At 42.7% G+C, this 21134-nt stretch overlaps 1 protein-coding gene across 1 annotated transcript in view; it reads left to right on the top strand.

Moving 5' to 3' along the window:
• LOC129821811 (ATP-binding cassette sub-family G member 4-like) overlaps positions 1–20029 on the top strand; it is a 34258-nt gene extending 14229 nt beyond the window's left edge. Inside the window, exons 5-17 of the mRNA XM_055879484.1 lie at positions 10491–10608; positions 11291–11423; positions 11783–11833; positions 12072–12217; positions 13276–13399; positions 13681–13795; positions 14011–14156; positions 14310–14408; positions 14614–14782; positions 15310–15410; positions 15554–15712; positions 15985–16103; positions 18043–20029. Of these exons, the coding sequence (XP_055735459.1) occupies positions 10491–10608; positions 11291–11423; positions 11783–11833; positions 12072–12217; positions 13276–13399; positions 13681–13795; positions 14011–14156; positions 14310–14408; positions 14614–14782; positions 15310–15410; positions 15554–15712; positions 15985–16103; positions 18043–18268 (1706 nt within the window). The 3' untranslated portion in view covers positions 18269–20029. The remainder of the gene's footprint in view (positions 1–10490; positions 10609–11290; positions 11424–11782; positions 11834–12071; positions 12218–13275; positions 13400–13680; positions 13796–14010; positions 14157–14309; positions 14409–14613; positions 14783–15309; positions 15411–15553; positions 15713–15984; positions 16104–18042) is intronic.
• The last annotated feature ends 1105 nt before the right edge of the window (positions 20030–21134 follow it).

Raw genomic sequence — 21134 nt, 5'->3', positions numbered from 1 at the left:
ACTCACCAAAAAGTCTTGACAAGTAACGTAAACATAGCTTTGTGTGTGCCTGCACGTGCATGTGTTTAATTCATTTTGACCCTGCCCTAGTATTGTGATCACATCACATGACATCACATGCTGTCATCACCTCACATGACAGAGATCAAGGACAAGGTGGAACTAGCTAATTGGAAATACACTATAAATACATATACACTATATATACAAAAGTATGTGGACACCCCTTCAAATTAGTGGATTCAGCTATTCCAGCCACACCCGTTGCTGACAGGTGTATAAAATCGAGCACACTGCCATGCAATCGCCATAGACAAACATTGGCAGTAGAATGGCCTTACTGAAGAGCTCAGTGACTTTCAACGTGGCACTGTCATAGGATGCCACCTTTCCAAAAAGTCAGTTCGGCAAATGTCTGCCCTGCTAGAGCTGTCCCGGTCAACTGTAAGGGCTGTTATTGTGAAGTGGAAACGTCTAGGAGCAACAACAGCTGGGCCGCAAAGTGGTAGGCCACACAAGCTTACAGAACGGAACCGAAGAGTGCTGAAGCACATACATTGTAGCGCGTAAAAATCATCTGTCTCAGGTTGCAACACTCACTACCGAGTTCCTAACTGCCTCTGGAAACAATGTCAGCACAAAAACTGTTCACCGGGAGCTTTATGAAATGGGCTTCCATGGCCGAGCAGCAGCACACAAGCCTAAGATCTCCATGTGCAATGCCAAGCATCGGCTTGAGTGGTGTAAAGCTCGCCGCCATTGGACTCTGGAGCAGTGGAAACACGTTCTATGGAGTGATGAATAACGCTTTATTACCTGGCTGTCCTACGGACAAATCTGGGTTTGGCGGGTGCCAGGAAAACGCTACCTGCCCTAATGCATAGTGCCAACTGTAAAGTTTGGTGGAGGAGAAATAATAGTCTGGGGCTGTTTTTCATGGATCGGGCTAGGCCCCTTAGTTCCAGTAAAGGGAAATCTTAACGCCACAGCATACAATGACATTCTAGACGATTCTGTGCTTCCAACTTTGTGTGAACAGTTTGGGGAAGGCACTTTCCTGTTTCAGCATGACAATGCCCCCGTGCACAAAGTCCATACAGAAATGGTTTTTCGAGATCGGCGTGGAAGAACTTGACTGAACTGCACAGAGCCCTGACCTCAACTCTTTGGGATGAATTGGAATGCCGACTGCGAGCCAGGCCTAATCGCCCAACATCCGTGCCCGGCCTCACTAATGCTCTTGTGGCTGTATGGAAGCAAGTCATTCATAGCAATGTTACAACATCTAGTGGAAAGCCTTCCCAGAAGAGTGGAGGCTGTTATAGCAGCAAAGAGGGGACCAACTCCATACTAATGCCCATGATTTTGGAATGAGATGTTCGACGAGCAGGTGTCCACATAGTTTTGGTCAGGTAGTGTACTTCCCCACCACTTCCAATCTATTAAGGCATGTAGAGTGAGTTTCTCTTAACACTGAGGATAGAAGAACACCTTTACGCACACCTTATGAATACCTTAAGAACACCTTATGAATACCTTAAGAACACCTTATGAATACCTTAAGAACACCTTATGAACACCTTAAGAACACCTTATGAACACCTTAAGAACACCTTATGAACACCTTAAGAACACCTTATGAACACCTTAAGAACACCTTATGAACACCTTAAGAACACCTTATGGCAACTGTAAGGAGTATTGACCTGATGAGGTCACTAGTGGGGCTGCTGCACAGGAGGAGAAAAAATATTCCCGCCATAGTCGCCTGCTGAGATCACAACCGTGATTCGTTACCTCCTGGATGCTGTAGTTTGTTTTACAAGGGTTATTTTTTTCATTAAGAAGGAGGATTTATTGACTGGATGCAACAACAACAACGACAAAAAACGGCCAGCTTGGAAGTTGAATGTAGAAGGGAAATACTTGGTCGCTGCAGGATGAGCTCAACTCAACACTCACATTTTACCCTCACATTTCATCAACAATAACTTTATCCTTTGGGGTAGCGTTGGGATGCTATGTCAGCCGTGTTTAAAGACCATTATTGACCACGCATCAACTTCCAAACAATGCGCCTATAGACCTTTATACCATTTTCCCTTGTCATTAATAAAATTCAATACTTCTCTGTGTTCTGCTCTGTAATTGAGCCCCTAGTACCGTAGGGCTTTTAGCTGAACCCATAGCCCAGGTCGTGCACTTTCGCCTGGATTTGAAAGTCTGAACACATAAGGTGTGTACTACATGTCTGAAAAAGTGTTTAGAGTCTCAGAAACCACATTAATACGATACAGAAATCGTACAAGATGAAGAGACACTTGCATGTCTAAATGCTTGCCATGTCAGGCCAAAATTGTATTTTAGATTTTTTTTTATTTCACCTTGATTTAACCAGGTAGGCTAGTTGAGAACAAGTTCTCATTTACAACTGCGACTGTGCCAAGATAAAGCAAAGCAGTGCAACACAAACAACACAGAGTTACACATGGACTAAACAAACATACAGTCAATAACACAATAGAGAAAAAAGTCTTTATACAGTGTGTGTAAATGAGGTAAGATAAGGGAGGTAAGGCAATAAATAGGCCATAGTGGTGAAATAATAACAATTTAGCAATTAAACACTGGAGTGATAGATGTGCAGAAGATGAATGTGCAAGTAGAGATACAGGGGTGCAAAGGAGCAAAAAAAAAATAACAGTATGGGGATGAGGGAGTTGGATGGGCTATTTACAGATGGGCTATGTACAGGTGCAGTGATCTGTGACCTGCTCTGACAGCTGGTGCATAAAGTTAGTGAGATATGGGTCTCCAGCTTCAGTGATTTTTGAAATTCGTTCCAGTCATTGGCAGCAGAGAACTGGAAGGAAAGGCGGCCAAAGGAGGAATTGGCTTTGGTGGTGACCAGTGAAATAAACCTGCTGGAGCGCGTGCTACGGGTGGGTGCTGCTATGGTGACCAGTGAGCTGAGATAAGGCGGGGCTTTACCTAGCAGAGACTTGTAGATGACCTGGAGTCAGTGGGTTTGGCGACGAATATGTAGCGAGGGCCAGCCAACGAGAGAGTATAGGTCACAGTGGTGGGTAGTATATGGGGCTTTGGTGACAAAACGGATGGCATTGTGATAGACTGCATCCAATTTGCTGAGTAGAGTGTTGGAGGCTATTTTGTAAATGACATCCCTGAAGTCAAGGATTGGCAGGATGGTCAGTTTTACAAGGGTATGTTTGGCATCATGAGTGAAGGATGCTTTGTTGCGAAATAGGAAGCCGATTCTAGATTTAATTTTGGATTGTAGATGCTTAATGTGAGTCTGGAAGGAGAGTTTACAGTCTAACCAGACACCTAGGTATTTGTAGTTGTCCACATATTCTAAGTCAGAACCATTCAGAGTAGTGATGCTGGACGGGCGGGCAGGTGCGGGCAGCGATCGGTTGAAGAGCATGCATTTAGTTTTACTTGCATTTAAGAGCAGTTGGAGGCCACGGAAGGAGAGTTGTATGGCATTGAAGCTCGTCTGCAGATTAGTTAACACAGTGTCCAAAGAAGGGCCAGAAGTATACAGAATGGTGTCGTCTGCTTGGAGGTGGATCTGAGAATCATCAGCAGCAAGAGCGACATCATTGATGTATACAGAGAAGAGAGTCGGCCCGAGAATTGAACCCTGTGGCACCCCCATAGAGACTGCCAGAGGTCCGGACAACAGGCCCTCCGATTTGACACACTGAACTCTGTCTGAGAAGTAGTTGGTGAACCAGGCGAGGCAGTCATTTGAGAAATCAAGGCTGTTGAGTCTGCCGATAAGAATGTGGTGATTGACAGAGTCGAAAGCCTTGGTCAGGTTGATGAATAAAGCTGCAGAGTATTGTCTCTTATCGATGGCGGTTATGATATCGTTTAGGACCTTGAGCGTGGCTGAGGTGCACACATGACCAGTTCGGAAACCAGATTGCATACCAGAGAAGGTACGGTGGGAATAGTATGAAGAATACAGTTGAACAAAATAGAAATTATATTTTCTCCAAACGATTTGAGGGAGTGCGCACGTGCGGCTATTCTGTGTTGAGCTGTGTTGAGTGGTTAACAAAGAAACAGGTACTCCTATATTTATGTAACTTTAGTTGTGATAAAAATGTTGGGATATATGTTTTGATTTGTAATACATTCTAATGCTGCATAATGCGACTCTAATGATGATTTGAAAAATGAAAGGCATCTCTGCTTAGTTTTTTTGCATAGGCTGTACACACTTCATCGGTCTCTCATTCACAATTTGACAAGCACTTGATAATGCCTTGAATTTCCCGGCTTTGTGTGGCCGTAATGCCCCCTAAAAAAATCCATGCCGTTTGCGACCAATGGCCCTGGGCTGTATATAATAATTATAATTCCCTTCTCCCAGCTGCGTGCCAAAGCACCTCTCACTCACATCGCTCTCAGTCACGTGATTGGGTCTTTTTTATTTAACTAGGCAAGTCAGATAAGAACAAATTATTATTTATAATGACAGTCTAGGAACAGTGGGTTAACTGCCTTGTTCAGGGGAAGAACAACAGATGTTTACCTTGTCAGCTCAGGGACTCAATCTATCAAACTTTCGGTTACTGGCCCAACGCTCTAACCACTAACCACCGCCCTTTCTCACAGGCTACAAGTGAAGACCAACACATTGGGGAAGCAACTGCGTGGGTCCTTATCCAATTCTGAGGCACATATTGAAGATATTGGAAGAACTGTCCACATTTACTTTTTGTCAGCCAACAAGATGAGTAAGCCTAATGAACAGCAAAAGCACTAGCCTATGTCAATCTACTATTCCTCATAGTACAAAAGTTGACCTATTCCATTTTGTGCGAAAAATAAATATTCCAAACATAGTTTGGGACAATTGTAGGATGCGATAAATCCCAAATTTAATACAACCACTAGCATAACAAAACTGTTTTAGCAAGGAAAAAAACCTGTTCCATTAGCAGGAAAACACCATTCTCAAAAGTGATCACAAATGCGGTTATGCATGTAATGCTTTTATTAAGAAAATGATCTTCCCCAAACTTGAAACTCATGCACTGCATATGTATGCTAGTTAGGCTCTACACTTGTTGTAAAGCGGATTCATGTGCTTCATTTTAAGAAGTTATTTGGCCACTTTAGTTGTGATACCTTAATCCAACATATAGGCCTATGGGCTAGGGTACATGAGGTGTGCGACTATGATTTGAAAAAGTTACTCACAAAAAAAGCATGTGCTGTTTGCCTTAAACTGGGCATAATTCACAAGTGATAATATATCATTCACAACGGGCCCCGTGTGGTTCAGTTGGTAGAGCATGGCGCTTGCAACGCCAGGGTTGTGGGTTCGATTCCCACGGGGGGCCAGTACAAAAAAGTATGAATTTATGTACTTGTAAGTCGCTCTGGATAAGAGCGTCTGCTAAATAACTTAAATGTAAATGTAAATGTAAGTGATTCACAAGGCTAATATTGTCACCCATCACACTATTCTTGATTTCATCTTGTCTTTACGTAATACAATGGAAACAGTTCCCTAGTGGACTAACAACAGCATGACTGCTTGGTTATGAAAAGGAAGGGGTCAGGAAGAGAGAGGGATATAGCGAGTCAAACTTATCGTACATACATTTGGAAGCTACGCTCAGAGTAATCAGAATACTTAGCATCCTAACCACTGCCCATTCGGATAAGAAAAGCAATGTATCTATTTCCGCGTAGATGTCTTTGTTTGTTGTCTATCTCTGTTGAACCAATCAACCCTTCTATGGGGAGGGGTAGTTGTAGTTCATGCTTTGGTGTAAGGCTCGGCTTGTCCACCAGAGGTCACAATGTCCTTCTTAGTTGTAGAGCTTCTCTAGTAGTGGAGTGTTCAAATAGAACAGCTACTCAGATGCACCAGTGATTGTCTGAGATGGGATTTCTTCCTTCCTACCCCGTGTCTTTAGTCAAAGTTCTAGGACCACCTTTACATGCACAGCTGCAGACTGTGAATGTTTCTGTTCTCGTAGTGAAGGTTATCTTCTCATCTCGTGTTGGTTTTCAGAGTTTCCAACCATTTCAACGTGTGGACCACGCGCTCATGTCTTCTGGCATAGTCTTTGGTGGATTATTCAGGGTTCAGCTCCAAACCACTACACGCCAGCAGCAACCTGGCAATGTACTGGTCTGGTAGTTTCAATGATTTGTAACGTTAAGCTCACGCTGTCCGTCTGCTGGTCTGATATGTTAATTCTTAAGCACTCTGGTCGGAAAGGCGGTTCCATTACACTGACACACTCTTCTGACCTCTTTAGGGGCGTGGCTTAGTTAATGTGCAACGGACATGAAAAAACATTATCTCATTAGAAAACCAAAATCACATTCCTATCTTACCAAAAATAGTTTAATCGTTCTTCATATTATACTAACATCATATTGGATGGAAACTTGAAAGCTAGAATGTGTTTCCTTCCTAAGTTACATTATTTGGTTCATACAGTTTTTAATAACATTACAAAATAATAAACAATATGACATGATTATTCTTTAGGTCCCCACTGACCATTCCTAACATTCCTATCATACAAATATTGTTCCAATATTCACTTTTTTTGACGTTAGAGTTTTTGTGAGGAAAACATTTCTCTGTAGCAAAGCCATTCCGATCTTGATACTAGAGACCAAAGGGAGAGTTCTTTCTCAATTTACAACAGGGTGTGAAGGTGTCATAAAACCAGTGTTTGAGGATCTGGGGACCCATGCCAAATCTTTTCAGTCTCCTGAGGAGGAAAAGGTTTTGTCGTGCTCTCTTTATGACTGTCTTGGCGTGTTTGGACCATGATAGATCGTTGGTGATGTGGACGCCAAGGAACTTGAAACTCTCGACCCGCTCTACTACAGCCCCGTCGATGTTAATGTTCGGCCCGCCTTTTCCTGTAGTCCACGATCAGCTCCATTGAGCGAGAGGTTGTTGTCCTGGCACCACACTGCCAGTTCTCTGACCTCCTCCCTATAGGCTGTCTCATCATTGTCGGTGATCAGGCCTACCACTGTTGTGTCATCAGCAAACTTAATGGAGTGGGTCTAGGGTTTATCCCAGAAACTCTAGACCCACTCCAATTTGCATACCGCCATAAAAGATCCACAGATGATGCAATCTCTATTGCAATCCACACTGCCCTTTCCCACCTGGACAAAAGGAACACCTATGTGAGAATGCTATTAATTGACTACAGCTCAACGTTCAACACCATAGTGCCCTGGGACTAAACACCTCCCTCTGCAACTGGATCCAGGACTTCCTGATGGGCTGTCCCCAGGTGGTAAGGGTAGGTAACAACACATCCGCAACACTGATCCTCAACACAGGGGCTCCTCAGGGGTGTGTGCTCAGTCCCCTCCTGTACTCCCTGTTCACTCATGACTGCACGGCCAGGCACGACTCCAACACCATCATTAAGTTTTCCGATGACACAACAGTGATAGGCCTGATCACCGACAACAACGAGACAGCCTATAGGGAGGTCAGAGACCTGGCCGTGTGGTGCCAGGACAACAACTTCTCCCTCAATGTGATCAAGACAAAGGAGATGACTGTGGACTACAAGAAAACAAGGACTGAGCACGCCCCCATTCTCATCGACGGGGCTGTAGAGGAGCAGGTTGAGAGTTTCAAGTTCCTTGATGTCCACATCACCAACAAACTAACATGGTCTAAGCATACCAAGACAATTGTGAAGAGGGCACGACAAAGCCTATTCCCCCTCAGGAGACTGAAAAAATGTGTTATACAATTGAAGTCGGAAGTTTACATACACTTAGGTTGGAGTCATTAGAACTTGTTTTTCAACCACTCCACACATTTCTTGTTAACAAACCTATAGTTTTGCTAAGTCGGTTAGGACATCTACTTTGTGCATGACACAAGTAATTTTTCCAACAATTGTTTACAGACAGATTAGAGTCAGAAGTTTACATACACTAAGTTGACTGTGCCTTTAAACAGCTTGGAAAATTCCAGAAAATGATGTCATGGCTTTAGGAGCTTCTGATAGGCTAATTGACATAATTTGAGTCAATTGGAGGTGTACTTGTGGATGTATTTCAAGGCCTACCTTCAAACTCAGTGTCTCTTTGCTTGACATCATGGAAAAATCAAAAGAAATCAGACCTCAGAAAAAAAAATGTAGACCTCCACAAGTCTGGTTCATCCTTGGGAGCAATTTCCAAACGCCTGAAGGTACCACGTTCATCTGTACAAGCAATAGTACGCAAGTATAAACACCATGGGACCAAGCAGCCGTCATACCACTCAGAAAGGAGACGCGTTCTGTCTCCTAGAGATGAACGTACTTTGGTGCGAAAAGCGCAAATCATTCCCAGAACAACAGCGAACGACCTTGTGAAGATGCTGGAGGAAACGGGTACAAAAGTATCTATATCCACAGTAAAACGAGACCTATATTGACATAACCTGAAAGGCCGCTCAGCAAGTGTGACGACCCTCCCACTTTTTCTGCCGTATTCTTTCTCTTTGTTCTTGTTTTCCTTAATAGGATGCCGGTCAGCGGAGCCGGGAGGGTCGTGTCCCATAAATACACCTCTTCCCCATTCATTGAAGAGACTCTCCATGCAGACACACGTATAGAGTTTGGTTGTGGCATTTTTGCGGCCGTTTGTTTGCTTTGGCACCTTTCAACACCCCTCATTATCACATTTATGCACGCAAACACTCAATTACACTACTGATTACAGACTACACACACCATTGTTAATTGTATTTAGTTTACTTCAGTTAATAAATATATTTTGTTAATCCTTATTTCCACGTGGTCTCCCTTTTTGTTACGAACTTCGAGCCAGTTCGTGACAAAGGAAGAAGCCACTGCTCCAGAACCGCCATAAAAAAGCCAGACTACGGTTTGCAACTGCACATGGGGTCAAAGATTGTACTTTTTGGAGAAATGTCCTCTGGTCTGATGAAACAAAACTATAACTGCTTGGCCATAATGACCATCGTTATGTTTGGAGGAAAAAGGGGGATGCTTGCAAGCTGAAGAACACCATCCCAACCGTGAAGCACGGGGGTGGTAGAATCATGTTTTGGGGGTGCTTTGCTGCAGGAGGTAATGGTGCACTTTACAAAATAGATGGCATCATGAGGGAGGAAAATGATGTCGATATATTGAGGCAACATCTCAAGACATCAGTCAGGAAGTTAAAGCTTGGTCGCAAATGAGTCTTCCAAATGGACAATGACCGCAAGCATTCTTCCAAAGTTGTGGCAAAATGGCTTAAGGACAAAAAAGTCAAGGTACTGGAGTGGCCTTCACAAACCCCTGACCTCACTCCTATAGAAAATTTGTGGGCAGAACTGAAAAGGCGTGTGCGAGCAAGGAGGCCTACAAACCTGACTCAGTTACACCAGCTCTGCCGGGAGGAATGGGCGATAATTCACCCAACTTGCTACCCAAAAAGTTTGACCTAAGTTAAACAATTTATAGGCAACGCTACCAAATACTAATTGAGTGTATGTCAACTTCTGACCTACTGGGAATGTGATGAAAGAAATAAAAGCTGAAATAAATCATTCTCTCTACTACTATTCTGACATTTCACATTCTTAAAAAAAAGTGGTGATCCTAACTGACCTAAGAAAGGGCATTTTTACGAGGATTAAATGTCAGGAATTGTGAAAAACTGAGTTCAATCCAGGACCTCTATACCAGGCGGTGTCAGAGGAAGGTCATAAAAATTGTCAAAGACTCCAGCCACCCTAGTCATAGACTGTTCTCTCTGCTACCGCACGGCAAGCGGTACCGGAGCGCCAAGTCTAGGTCCAAGAGGCTTCTAAACAGCTTCTACCCCCGAGCCATAAGACTCCTGAACATCTAGTCAAATGGCTACCCAGACTATTTACATTACCCCTCCCCCTCTTTTACACCGCTGCTACTCTCTGTTGTTATCATCTATGCATAGTCACTTTAATAACTCTACCTACATGTACATATTACCTCTGCACATTGACTCTGTCCTGGTACCCCCCTGTATATAGTCTTGCGAATTGTTATTTCACTGCTGTTCTTTAATTACTGTTATATCTTATTCTTATCCGTATTTTCTTAAACTGCATTGTTGGTTAGGGGCTCGTAAGTAAGTATTTCACTGTAATGTAAGACCTACATTCTGTTGTATTCGGCGCATGTGACTAATACAATTTGATTTGATTTGTTACTGAAATTAATCAACTTGTCAGTGCATTTGACCATTTTCATGTCCTGCTAAGTAAGCATTAAAAATATGATGAGTACTTTTGTGTGTCAGGGAAAATGTATGGAATAACTTTCTTTAGGAATGTGGTGAAGTAAAAGAAAATATAAATAGTAAAGTACAGATACCAAAAAAAACTACTTAAGTAGTACTTTAAAGTATTTTTAATTAAGTACTTTAAACCACTGCATAGATGGACCTATTCCTTACTGGTCTTTTTCCAGGTTTTAAAGCCTTACTTAAGTGCCTGTCGGGGAGGTTCTGCAGCCGAGAGCTGATTGGAATCATGGGGCCCTCAGGGGCCGGCAAGTCCACTCTGATGAACATCCTGGCTGGCTACAGGTGAGAGGGCTGTTATCATTCTTTCGCATAGTTTTTTGTTTTAAGGAGAATGGAACACCAGTCTACCGTACATATATTTTTTATGTTCTATTCAGATATATCAGAACGTGAGAGGGAGATAGGGGTAACAGGGTAAAGGGTTGAGGCAGGAATTGAATCCCGGTCTCTAGGGGTCCTACATGTGCATATGAGCGGGTAACGTTACCTCTCAGCAACGGCTCTGCACTGCTTTTGCATAACTTACACTACCTGCAAGCACTATTTTTGCTTATTCAAGTATTCATCCCCATTTTAAACAAACACCTCTTATCTGACATCAATTTCCCAAAAAGTCTTCCTGCTCTGTTTCATTCCACTGTGATTGGAATGTTAACTCATTGTCTTTGTTTACAAACGTCTGCCTGCACACATAACATTATTATCGTAAAAACTGGAAGCATCTAAAGTAACTGTGAGGAAGGTCTAGTACCTAGTATTAGGTTTTCACAGTACCCAAAACCATTTTGGGATGTTTTAAAGAATTGTGTGATGTGTTTGACCATGGGAAAATAGCTACAGATAATGTGGGTTTGATGGAATTGAACCTGTGTGTTTATTATCAATCATCATGTCACTGCACCAGGAGTAGTCAAATTAATACATTTGTATTCGTCCATTCTCCACTCCTGTGTGTCCTCCTTAGGGAAACAGGTATGAAAGGGAAGATCCTGGTGAATGGGAAACCCAGAGATCTCCGCACGTTTCGTAAGATGTCCTGTTATATCATGCAGGATGACATGCTGCTGCTCCACCTCACTGTCCGGGAAGCCATGATGGTGAGAGCACAGAGTCGTGTTCATTAGGGCACACAGTTGAAAACATTTTAAAACATTTTGCAACTTAAAACAAAAAATTATTATTGGACAAATCTGGGTAGTCCCTCCCTGTTTCAGTCCGTTTTCTTCCGTTTGGTGCCTAATGAACATGACCCAGACACATGTTCTTATTGGGAAAATAGGTTGTATGTTTGTGGTTTGTTATTATGCAGCAATGATGGACTAATGTGAGGTGTAGAAGAAAGTGGTGACTGTTGCCATTCACTGGATGTACTGCAGGGTGAATAGTGGAAATCGTACATTTTCATGGCGAAAACATAGCTAAATTACTGTATTCTATGGATTTGATGTTGTTTCAGGTTTCGGCCAACTTGAAGCTCAGTGAAACTATGGACGTGAAAAAAGAACTGGTGAGTTGGACAGAAATGAACAACTTGCAGATGTGTGAAATTATACATACAACTGTGATTTGTGTTTACCTACTAATGGCAGACAATGTGTGGGTGTGTGTGCTTGCGTGTGTGTGGTGTGTGTGTGTGTGTGTGTGTGTGTGTGTGTGTGTGTGTGTGTGTGTGTGTGTGTGTGTGTGTGTGTGTGTGTGTGTGTGTGTGTGTGTGTGTGTGTGTGTGTGTGTGTGTGTGTGTGTAGGTGAATGAGATCCTGACTGCTTTAGGGCTCCAGGAGTGTGCTCACACTCGCACCAGCTCCCTATCTGGGGGGCAGTGTAAACGGCTGGCAATCGCCCTTGAGCTAGTCAACAATCCCCCAGTCATGTTCTTTGACGAGCCAACCAGGTAAGAGGCTCACTATGTCACCATGTCTACCTGATCCATCAACTATGGGACAAGATAAGCCCTTGTACATTCTTGTTGGTGGTGTAGTGTGGCAGTGTTACTTGATCTAAGGCCTGGAGGAAAAACTCCTGGTCCTACTTGTAACGTATGCGTTTGGAGTCAGGAAGCAGATGCAGAAGGTACGTTTAATGATAAGAGAAGGGAGATAAACAAAACAGGAGAAGCGTACTGAACGTGAACGAAACCAGTACTGCCTAATAACTGAGGCTACTGAGGGCTAAATAAAGGGAGAGTAATCAAGATGATGAGGTCCAGGTGTGTGTAATGATGGTGCCAGGACTGCTGGTTAGTAGACTGGCGATGTCGAGCACTGGAGAGGGGCAGCGGGAGTAGGCATGACACTACTGATGATGTAACGTGACCTCCACCTCCACCACGGATTACATCCCCCTTCCCCCTCAGAATATATGAAATGTAGCCATGCACTGAAAGTGCCTTTCTATCTGCCCCTCAGGGATTAATAAAGTTGTATGGAATTGAATTAAAATGTAATTATTTAGCCATCAGTAGCCTGAGTTTTGGGGCGGGAGTAAATTGGACATATAACCCGTAGTGTTATAAAGTACATTCCATATTGTCACATATTGTTACTTGTTTGGGCGGCGCTCGGCGGTCGGCGTCGCCGGTCTTCTAGCCATCATCGATCCACTTTTCATTTCCATTTGTTTTGTCTTGTTTTCCTCACACTTGGTTTCAATCCCCTAATTCACTTGTTGTGTATTTAACCCTCTGTTCCCCCCATGTCTTTGTGTGGGATTGTTTATTGTAGTGCTTGTGCACGTTCCCCGTGAGCGCACAACGGGTTATTTTTGTGCCCATTTATCTTGTTTTTCTGGTTGCCGTTGGTTTTGCTTAATAAATCTCCGGCTGACTTCTCTGCCGCCAATTACGCACCCCGCTACACATATTCATTTGAAATAGAGGTTGTTTGTCAACTACCGGTATCCTGCTGGTCGTGCTTCCCTAACTCTCTCCCTGTCTATGGCTGTTGTTTCCAGTGGTCTGGACAGTGCCTCCTGTTACCAAGTGGTTTCTCTTATGAAATCTCTAGCCCTGGGGGGACGCACCATCATCTGCACCATCCACCAGCCCAGCGCCAAACTCTTTGAGATGTTTGATAAGGTACAAACAGGCCTCTCTCTGTCCACTTCCATCAAATGATTAGACAACACATGAACACGGAGAGACAATACGGAGCTGTGGCAGTTGTCCCCTGGTTGTGGGGAGGAGTTTTTCCTAACCCTGTAACCCGACCAGACCACAACATTTCCAGGCCCCCCTAGTTGTATAAAAGCCCAGAGTTTTTTCTGGTAGGGTCACGTGATCAGGAAAAACTCCGGTCCCCACCCACGGACCAGCTGTGTCTTTCTCTCCACCTGATGTGTTGTCTTGTCCTTCCACAGCTGTACATCCTGAGTCAGGGCCAGTGCATATACAAAGGCACCGTCCCATACCTCATCCCCTATCTGAAGAACCTGGGGCTCCACTGCCCCACCTACCACAACCCGGCAGATTTCAGTGAGTTCAATGGGACCTCAGAACAGAGCACACACACTTAATATCCGTTAAATGTCTTTGTCTTTTGCCCCACATTGCATACCTCTGCCAGGTTGCGTTAATACCCTCTTCATAATGCCTTAAAAACACAGTTAAATTGCCTTATTAGCTATGCATAATGTATTTTAGTAACAGTGTATTCATAGAAGGTGTTAACAGGATTTTCTCTGTCCCAGTCATCGAAGTGGCATCGGGGGAGTATGGAGATTGGAATCCTGTTCTGTTTGAGGCGGCCCAGGGTGGAATGTGTGCCATAGAGGAGAAGAAGAACTCATGTGACAAAAAAGACACATCCGCTGTTTGTCCAACAAAGTGCCTCAAGGTGAGTACTAATGCTACACACAACTGAGAATCACTAAGGAATAAGCCCTATTCACTGACACTCACGCACACCCACTCACACACTCACACGCAGACTTTAGACAGTGGCCCTCTGTTTTGTCTTGACATGCCCCCTGTCTGTCTCTTTTCACAGGACTCAGGAGCCATTGAGAGCCATTCATTTGCCACAAGCACTCTGACACAGTTTTGCATTCTCTTCAATAGAACGTTGATAACGATATGTCGAGACCAGGTATGTGAGTCGAATTACAAGGTTTCCTCGGGTAGCTGGGCGCTAACAGGTAGCAATAGCACGCGTGTATACATCAACTTTTTGGGCTAGTCTTAAGCCTAGCCATGGATTAGTGGACAAGTCACTTTTAATGAGATTCTCCATTGAGCATGCTTATAATGAGGATGAGTGAATTGTATAAGAGAGGAGGGCGTTTCTGTTTCAGGTGTTGACACACCTAAGGCTGATGTCCCACATCTCTATAGGAGTACTGATCGGCTTGCTCTACTTGAACATTGGCAACGACGCCAGCAAGGTCTTCAACAACACCGGCTTCCTCTTCTTCTCCATGCTCTTCCTCATGTTCGGAGCTCTGATGCCCACCGTGCTCACATGTGAGTCGACCGAATTGTGGGGTGGGACTTGTTCGTTAGTCAGCATTGTTTTATAGGTTATAGCTTATAGGCATTCAACGTGTGTACTGACACTTCACCAGGAGGAACTTTGCAGTCACTGGTTTCGTCCTTAAATGGCACCCTATTCCCTGGTCAAAAGTAGTGCACTAAATAGAGAATAGAATAGAATAAAGCCATTTGGGATGCAACCAAAGTTTTCTGTCTCTGTAAGTCTTTTCACGATGCATGTTCTTAGCCTAGGCCCCAGGGCTATCATTAACCCTAGGTTTAAACAAGCTAGCTTACCCTGAAGGGTCACATAGGCATTTGTTAACTCCGCTGGGCTAACTAAAACCAATGTCAATTCCCCTTGATTTATTTAGTCAGGGTAGTCCATTAGATAGTCCATTCAGCAACAAACGTCATCGTTTCCCAGGGATCCCCTAGGATCCATGACATTGGTAAGTACGTTAAAGAAGGCAGACTGTTTAATTATTGTCTGCCGTTTCGTAATGTCTGACCTGCAGTTCCTCTGGAGATGTCCGTTTTTCTGAGGGAACATCTAAACTACTGGTACAGCCTGAAGGCTTACTATCTGGCTAAGACCATGGCTGACATTCCATTCCAGGTGAGATGGTCATCCAAACAAAGCAGGCACACAGCAAAATGTGTGTGTGTGTGTGTGTCTCAGAGAACCCCAACAGCATAATACAACATAGATACAGCAGTGCCACCCAGTGTTTATGTACAGTACGGCCCACTCTTCCCCAGGTCCTCTGCCCCGTCATGTACTGCAGTATAGTGTACTGGATGACAGATCAGCCTCCGGAGGCCACCCGCTTCCTGCTCTTCCTGGCCCTGTCCATCTGCACGGCCCTAGTAGCCCAGTCACTAGGGCTCCTGGTTGGTGCTGCCTCCACCAACCTCCAGGTACCTGCTGGAATTAACTAAATGCTAACTAATGCTAATGTTTCACCATCTAGCTAATTTTCTTAACACTCTGCACTGGCACATGTAGCCTTCATGGGTGTGTGTCTCCTAGTCGGTACTACCCTAGCGCAACCTAAACAACGTAGTGACTTAATTTGCCATATTTTTGCATGAACAACCAGGTCTACTTTTGTCCACGAGCACCATTAAATTACTTGTCACTTGCAATGTGTACAGACCATTAGCCCCTCTACCTGTCTATCTTTCCACAGGTGGCCACTTTCGTCGGCCCCGTCACTGCCATTCCTGTCCTTCTCTTCTCGGGCTTCTTTGTCAACTTTGACACCATTCCCAAGTACCTGCAATGGAGCTCCTATGTGTCCTATGTCAGGTATGTCCCACTCGTGCTGTAGTCTGGTCTAATGGTAACGCTGCTGACCTTGAACTACACATAACATGACCACTAGCGGTGGAGGTTCGACCCCAGAGTCCAACGCTTTACGTCTTCTACAGTGGGAAGAAAAAGTATGTAAACCCTTTGGAATTACCTGGATTTCTGCATAAATTGGTCATCAAATTTGATTTGATCTTTATCTAGGTCACGACAATAGACAAACACAGTCTGCTTAAACTAATAACACATAAAGAATTATAATTGTTCATGTCTTTATTGAACACACCGTGTAAACATTCACAGTGCAGGTTGAGAAAAGTTTGTGAACCCTTGGATTTAATAACAGGTTGACCCTCCTTTGGTAGCAATAACCTCAAACAAACGTTTTCTATACTTGCAGATCAGACCTGCACAACGGTCAGGAGGAATTTTGGACCATTCCTCTTTACAAAACTGTTTTAGTTCCACAATATTCTTGGGATGTCTGGTGTGAACCGCTCTCTTGAGGTCATGCCACAGCATCTCAATCGGGTAGAGGTCAGGACTGACTGGGCCACTTCAGAAGGCGTATTTTCTTCTGTTCAAGCCATTCTGTTGTTGATTTACTTATGTCTAATGGGTTGGTGTCCTGTTGCATCATCTAACTTCTGTTGAGCTTCAATTGGCAGACAGATAGCCTTAGATTCTCCTGCAAAATGTCTTGATAAACTTGGGAATTCATTTTTCCGTCAATGATAGCAAGCTGAGGCAGCAAAGCAGTCCCAAACCATGATGCTCCCTCCACCATAGTTTACAGTTGGGATGAGGTTTTGATGTTGGTGTGTTGTGCCTTTTTTTCTCCACACATAGTGTTGTGTTTTCATTCCAAACAACACAACTTTAGTTTAATCTGTCGACAGAATATTTTTAGCGCTGTGGAACATCCAGGTGCTCTTTTTCGAACTTCAGACGTGCAGCAATGTTTTTTTTGAACAGCAGTGGCTTCTTCCGTGGTGTCCTCCCATGAACACCATTCTTGTTTAGTGTTTTACATATTGTAGACTCGTCAACAGAGATGTTAGCATCTTCCAGAAATTTCTGTAAGTTTTTAGCTGACACGCTAGGATTCTTCTTAACCTCATTGAGCATTCTGTGCTGTGCTCTTGCAGTCATCTTTGCAGGACAGCCACTCCTAGGGAGAGTAGCAACAGTGCTGAACTTTCTCCATGTATAGACAATTTGTCTTACCGTGGACTGATGAACATCAAGCCCTTTAGAGAGACTTTTGTAACCCTTTCCAGCTTTATATACTGGAAGTCAAAAAATCTTAGTCTTAGGTCTTCTGAGATCTATTTTGTTCAAGGCATGGTTCACATCAGGCAATGCTTCTTGTGAATAGCAAACTCAAATTTTGTGAGTGTTTTTTATAGGGCAAGGCAGCTCTAACCAACATCTCCAATCTCATCTCATTGATTGGACTCCTGGTGAGCTGACTCCTGACTCCAATCAGCTTCTGGAGAAGTCATTAGCCTAGTAGTTCACATGCTTTTCCCAACCTAAACTGTGAATGTTTAAATGACGTATTCAATATAGAAAAGAAAAATGCAATAATTTGTGTGTTATTAGTTGAAGCACACTGCGTTTGTCTATTGTGACTTACAGGTAGATGAAGATCCGATCAAATGTTATGACCAATTTATGCAGATATCCATGTAATTCCAAAGGGTTCACATACTTTTTCTTGCCACTGTACCTATAATTGTCTCCACTACTCACTTCATGCCTGCTTATCTCAATAAAATATGAAAAGAGAGAGGGGGGTAAAATATCGCAATGCACAGAAGACTGTGGTTGTTTTTATCTTTGCATTGTATTGACCTGCAAATAATAACAATACGAGTACCTGTCATCTGGTTTAATCTAGATTTTAGACCAATTAGTCTGTGTTGCCTCCCAGGTACGGTTTTGAGGGGGTGATCCTGTCCATATACGGGATGAACCGTACCGATCTGTATTGTCCGGGGAAAGTGTGTAAGTTCCAGAAGCCTGAGGAGGTCCTCCAACTGTTGGACGTGGAGGACGCCAAGCTCTACATGGACTTCATCATTCTGGGGATCTTCTTCGTGATTCTCCGATTCGCCACCTACCTAGTGCTGCGCTACAAGGTCAAGTCAGAGCGATAGGTCTCACCCTCAAGGCCCCACCCTGTTCTGTGCAAAGCTATTGTACTGGACCACGTGAGTTCAACATCCAGTTTATCTATCAATACCATAAATCGCTGCTTGGAAAAATTGGAATATATCACTTTTCTCTGTTGAAGTCATGATGGGACCAGAGAAGAGACATCTAACAAACATAAATGTTTTACCTCAGCAAGTAGGACTCCAAGCATCTACAAGCATCTCTATGTACAGTAGGGTAGTACTGATGAGGGCACACAGACTGTTCAAAGGACTGACCTGCAGGAACAACCAAAAACAGAGAATGTTTACATATCGTTTAGCCTTGGCATAGCCAGAGGACATTCTACTGTTGCACTGGAGTGTGTCTGGTTTTAAAGACAGGATTAATCAGTATTGTAATCATGTGTTGATTAAATTGCCTCAACTGAACGGAACTATTCACTTTTCTCATGACTATCTTTCACTCTCATCTACGGTTTAGTTACGGTTTTGAGAACTAGAAAATAAATATGACTTATTTTACCTGATAACAATGTATGAAAAACAAACCTGTACATTATTAGGCTATTAACTTGTTTTTATACTGTCTGAAAAATGTACCTTTCTCTAAAATGGATGATTCTCCTAATTATATATTTTTGGGTTTCTCTAATCAACTCTAATCAATTAACTGTTCATGTTCTACATACTGTACTGTATGTATGTATGTATGCAATACTGTTGAGTTTAGTTTGGGTAATAGATTAGAGGTAATATTATCCTCAAACATAGTCCTAAACCTGTCTCCACTGCCACAGTAATGTATATATTTATAGTATAACCAGAGATGCAACATTCAAACTTTACTTCTACCTAACAATGGATGACTTTCAAGGCCCAGTGCAGTCAAAACCGTTATTTCCTGTGTTTTATATATAATTCCACACGATGAGGTTGGAATAATACTGTGAAATTGTGAAAATGAGGATAGTCCTCTTAGTGTAAGACCTGTTTGGGGGGGAAAAACACCTGAAATTTCAGCCAGTTTTGGTGGGATGGAGTTTTGACCTGCCTGGTGAAATCACCAGGTGGTAAATTAGTTAATGGACCAATAAGAAAGAGAGTTCCAAACCTTCCTGCCAATAACAGCTAGTTTTCTGTTTTCCCCTCCCCACTCAGACCAGTCCAAGACATTCCTAGCAAAATTCTTACTTGAGAAATTGCTCTTTGGTAAAAAGCTATTTTTGTTTCTTTTTGACAATTCTTATTGAAAATAATCCCAGTAAAAGGTACTTAATTGTTACCCAGAAATGATTTGATATTGAGATAAAAATGACAGTATTTGACCTTTAATAATATAATGCCTGTTTTATTTAAACCTTCATTACAGTCTAGTCATCCGTGGCTAACTGCCACCTTGCGCACAAGTATTCACTGTCTCAGTTCGTAGGACTTTCTTGATATTCTTATGAGTGTGTGTGAGTTGCATATTTGACCGTGGTTGGAATTGGGATACACGGCTTTCAGGAAAACAAGCCAAGAAAATTAGTTACAGTAGGCTATGTTGCAACATTTTGTTGGATTCTGACTTTTCAGTTACAATATACTGTGACATTCCTAAAATATTTTAATTATCTCACCTATTTTGGCCTCTTATTCCCCACCAGCCCTCTGCTGAAAGCCTATGTTATATGACAAACTTGATAATTTCTCTCAATTCCACTGTACAGCATCGCAAATGGCTGGTATTTCAATAAAGACTTCAGACTTTACTAACTTATAGTGATTGTGTTGCAATGTGTTTGTCATGGGGAATATATAGCCAAGATCTCAACTCCACGAATTTAAGCGCCGACTCTTTCAAGTCGCTAGCAGTCGATACTTCAAAAATGTAAATTCTTAAACCCTCACCGTGTACCTATGTTTGTTTTCTGTTGTTGAATGCTTTTCTTTGTTCGTTAAAATCCATGCTTTTTATTGAAACGTTAGTCAAAATACAATCACTGATAGTTTCCTTGACGAGATTCAATTGGCACATGAGCATTCGCACTGAGTTGCCATCTCAGAGCAACAGCAATGAGGCAACTCTCTGCGAGAACGGAAGAAAGCAGATGTTTCCGGTTTTCAAACTAACTTCCGTTCCCCCTGAAAAACAGATGTCGGGACTCTGCTCAGGTGTCTTTAAAAAATATATATTTTATTTTTGCATTTTCCAATTAAGAACATTCAAAATAAAAATGAGAAGATATTAGACAACAATATAACAAAGTGACAACATTACAAGACAACAGACAATAATGTAAGTGCAATAAAAAAAATACAGTATATAAAAAAACTCTAATAATAAAAAATGTATGAGACATTGGATCACATGGTCACCTGCTGCAGGCTACATATTATACATTAAGTGTGAAACATTACGTGAGGATTATATAGAGATTCAATCAATGTGATGTGGGGGGAGATTCTCCATATAGTCAATAAAAGGTTGCCAAATTCTGTAAAATGTCTCTAACTTTTTCCTCAAGCAGTAAGTGGGTTTCTCCAGTGGGATACAACTATTAACTTTCGACAGCCACACTGCAACTGGCAGGGAGGAATCTGATTTCCATTTCAAGGCAATACATTTCTTGGCAATCGCTAGCAATATTTCTGTTAGCTTTATAATATGGCTTTGCCTAAGATTGGAATTAGTAAAGTTAGCCAGTAGACAGACCTACGGGTTGAAAGAGAATGCAGCCAAATGAATTGAGGATATAGTATCGCTTACCCCTTGCCAGAAACGGTGTAGTTTTAAACACTGCCAAGTGGAATGTTCCTTCATCTGAGCCACATCTAAAACATAGGGAGGAGATATCAGGTTTGAAATTGTGCAATCTAGATGGGG

This window comes from Salvelinus fontinalis, chromosome 24 (assembly GCF_029448725.1).
Source record: "Salvelinus fontinalis isolate EN_2023a chromosome 24, ASM2944872v1, whole genome shotgun sequence".
Lineage (NCBI taxonomy): Eukaryota > Metazoa > Chordata > Actinopteri > Salmoniformes > Salmonidae > Salvelinus > Salvelinus fontinalis.
This window is presented reverse-complemented; position numbering and strand designations above follow the sequence as displayed.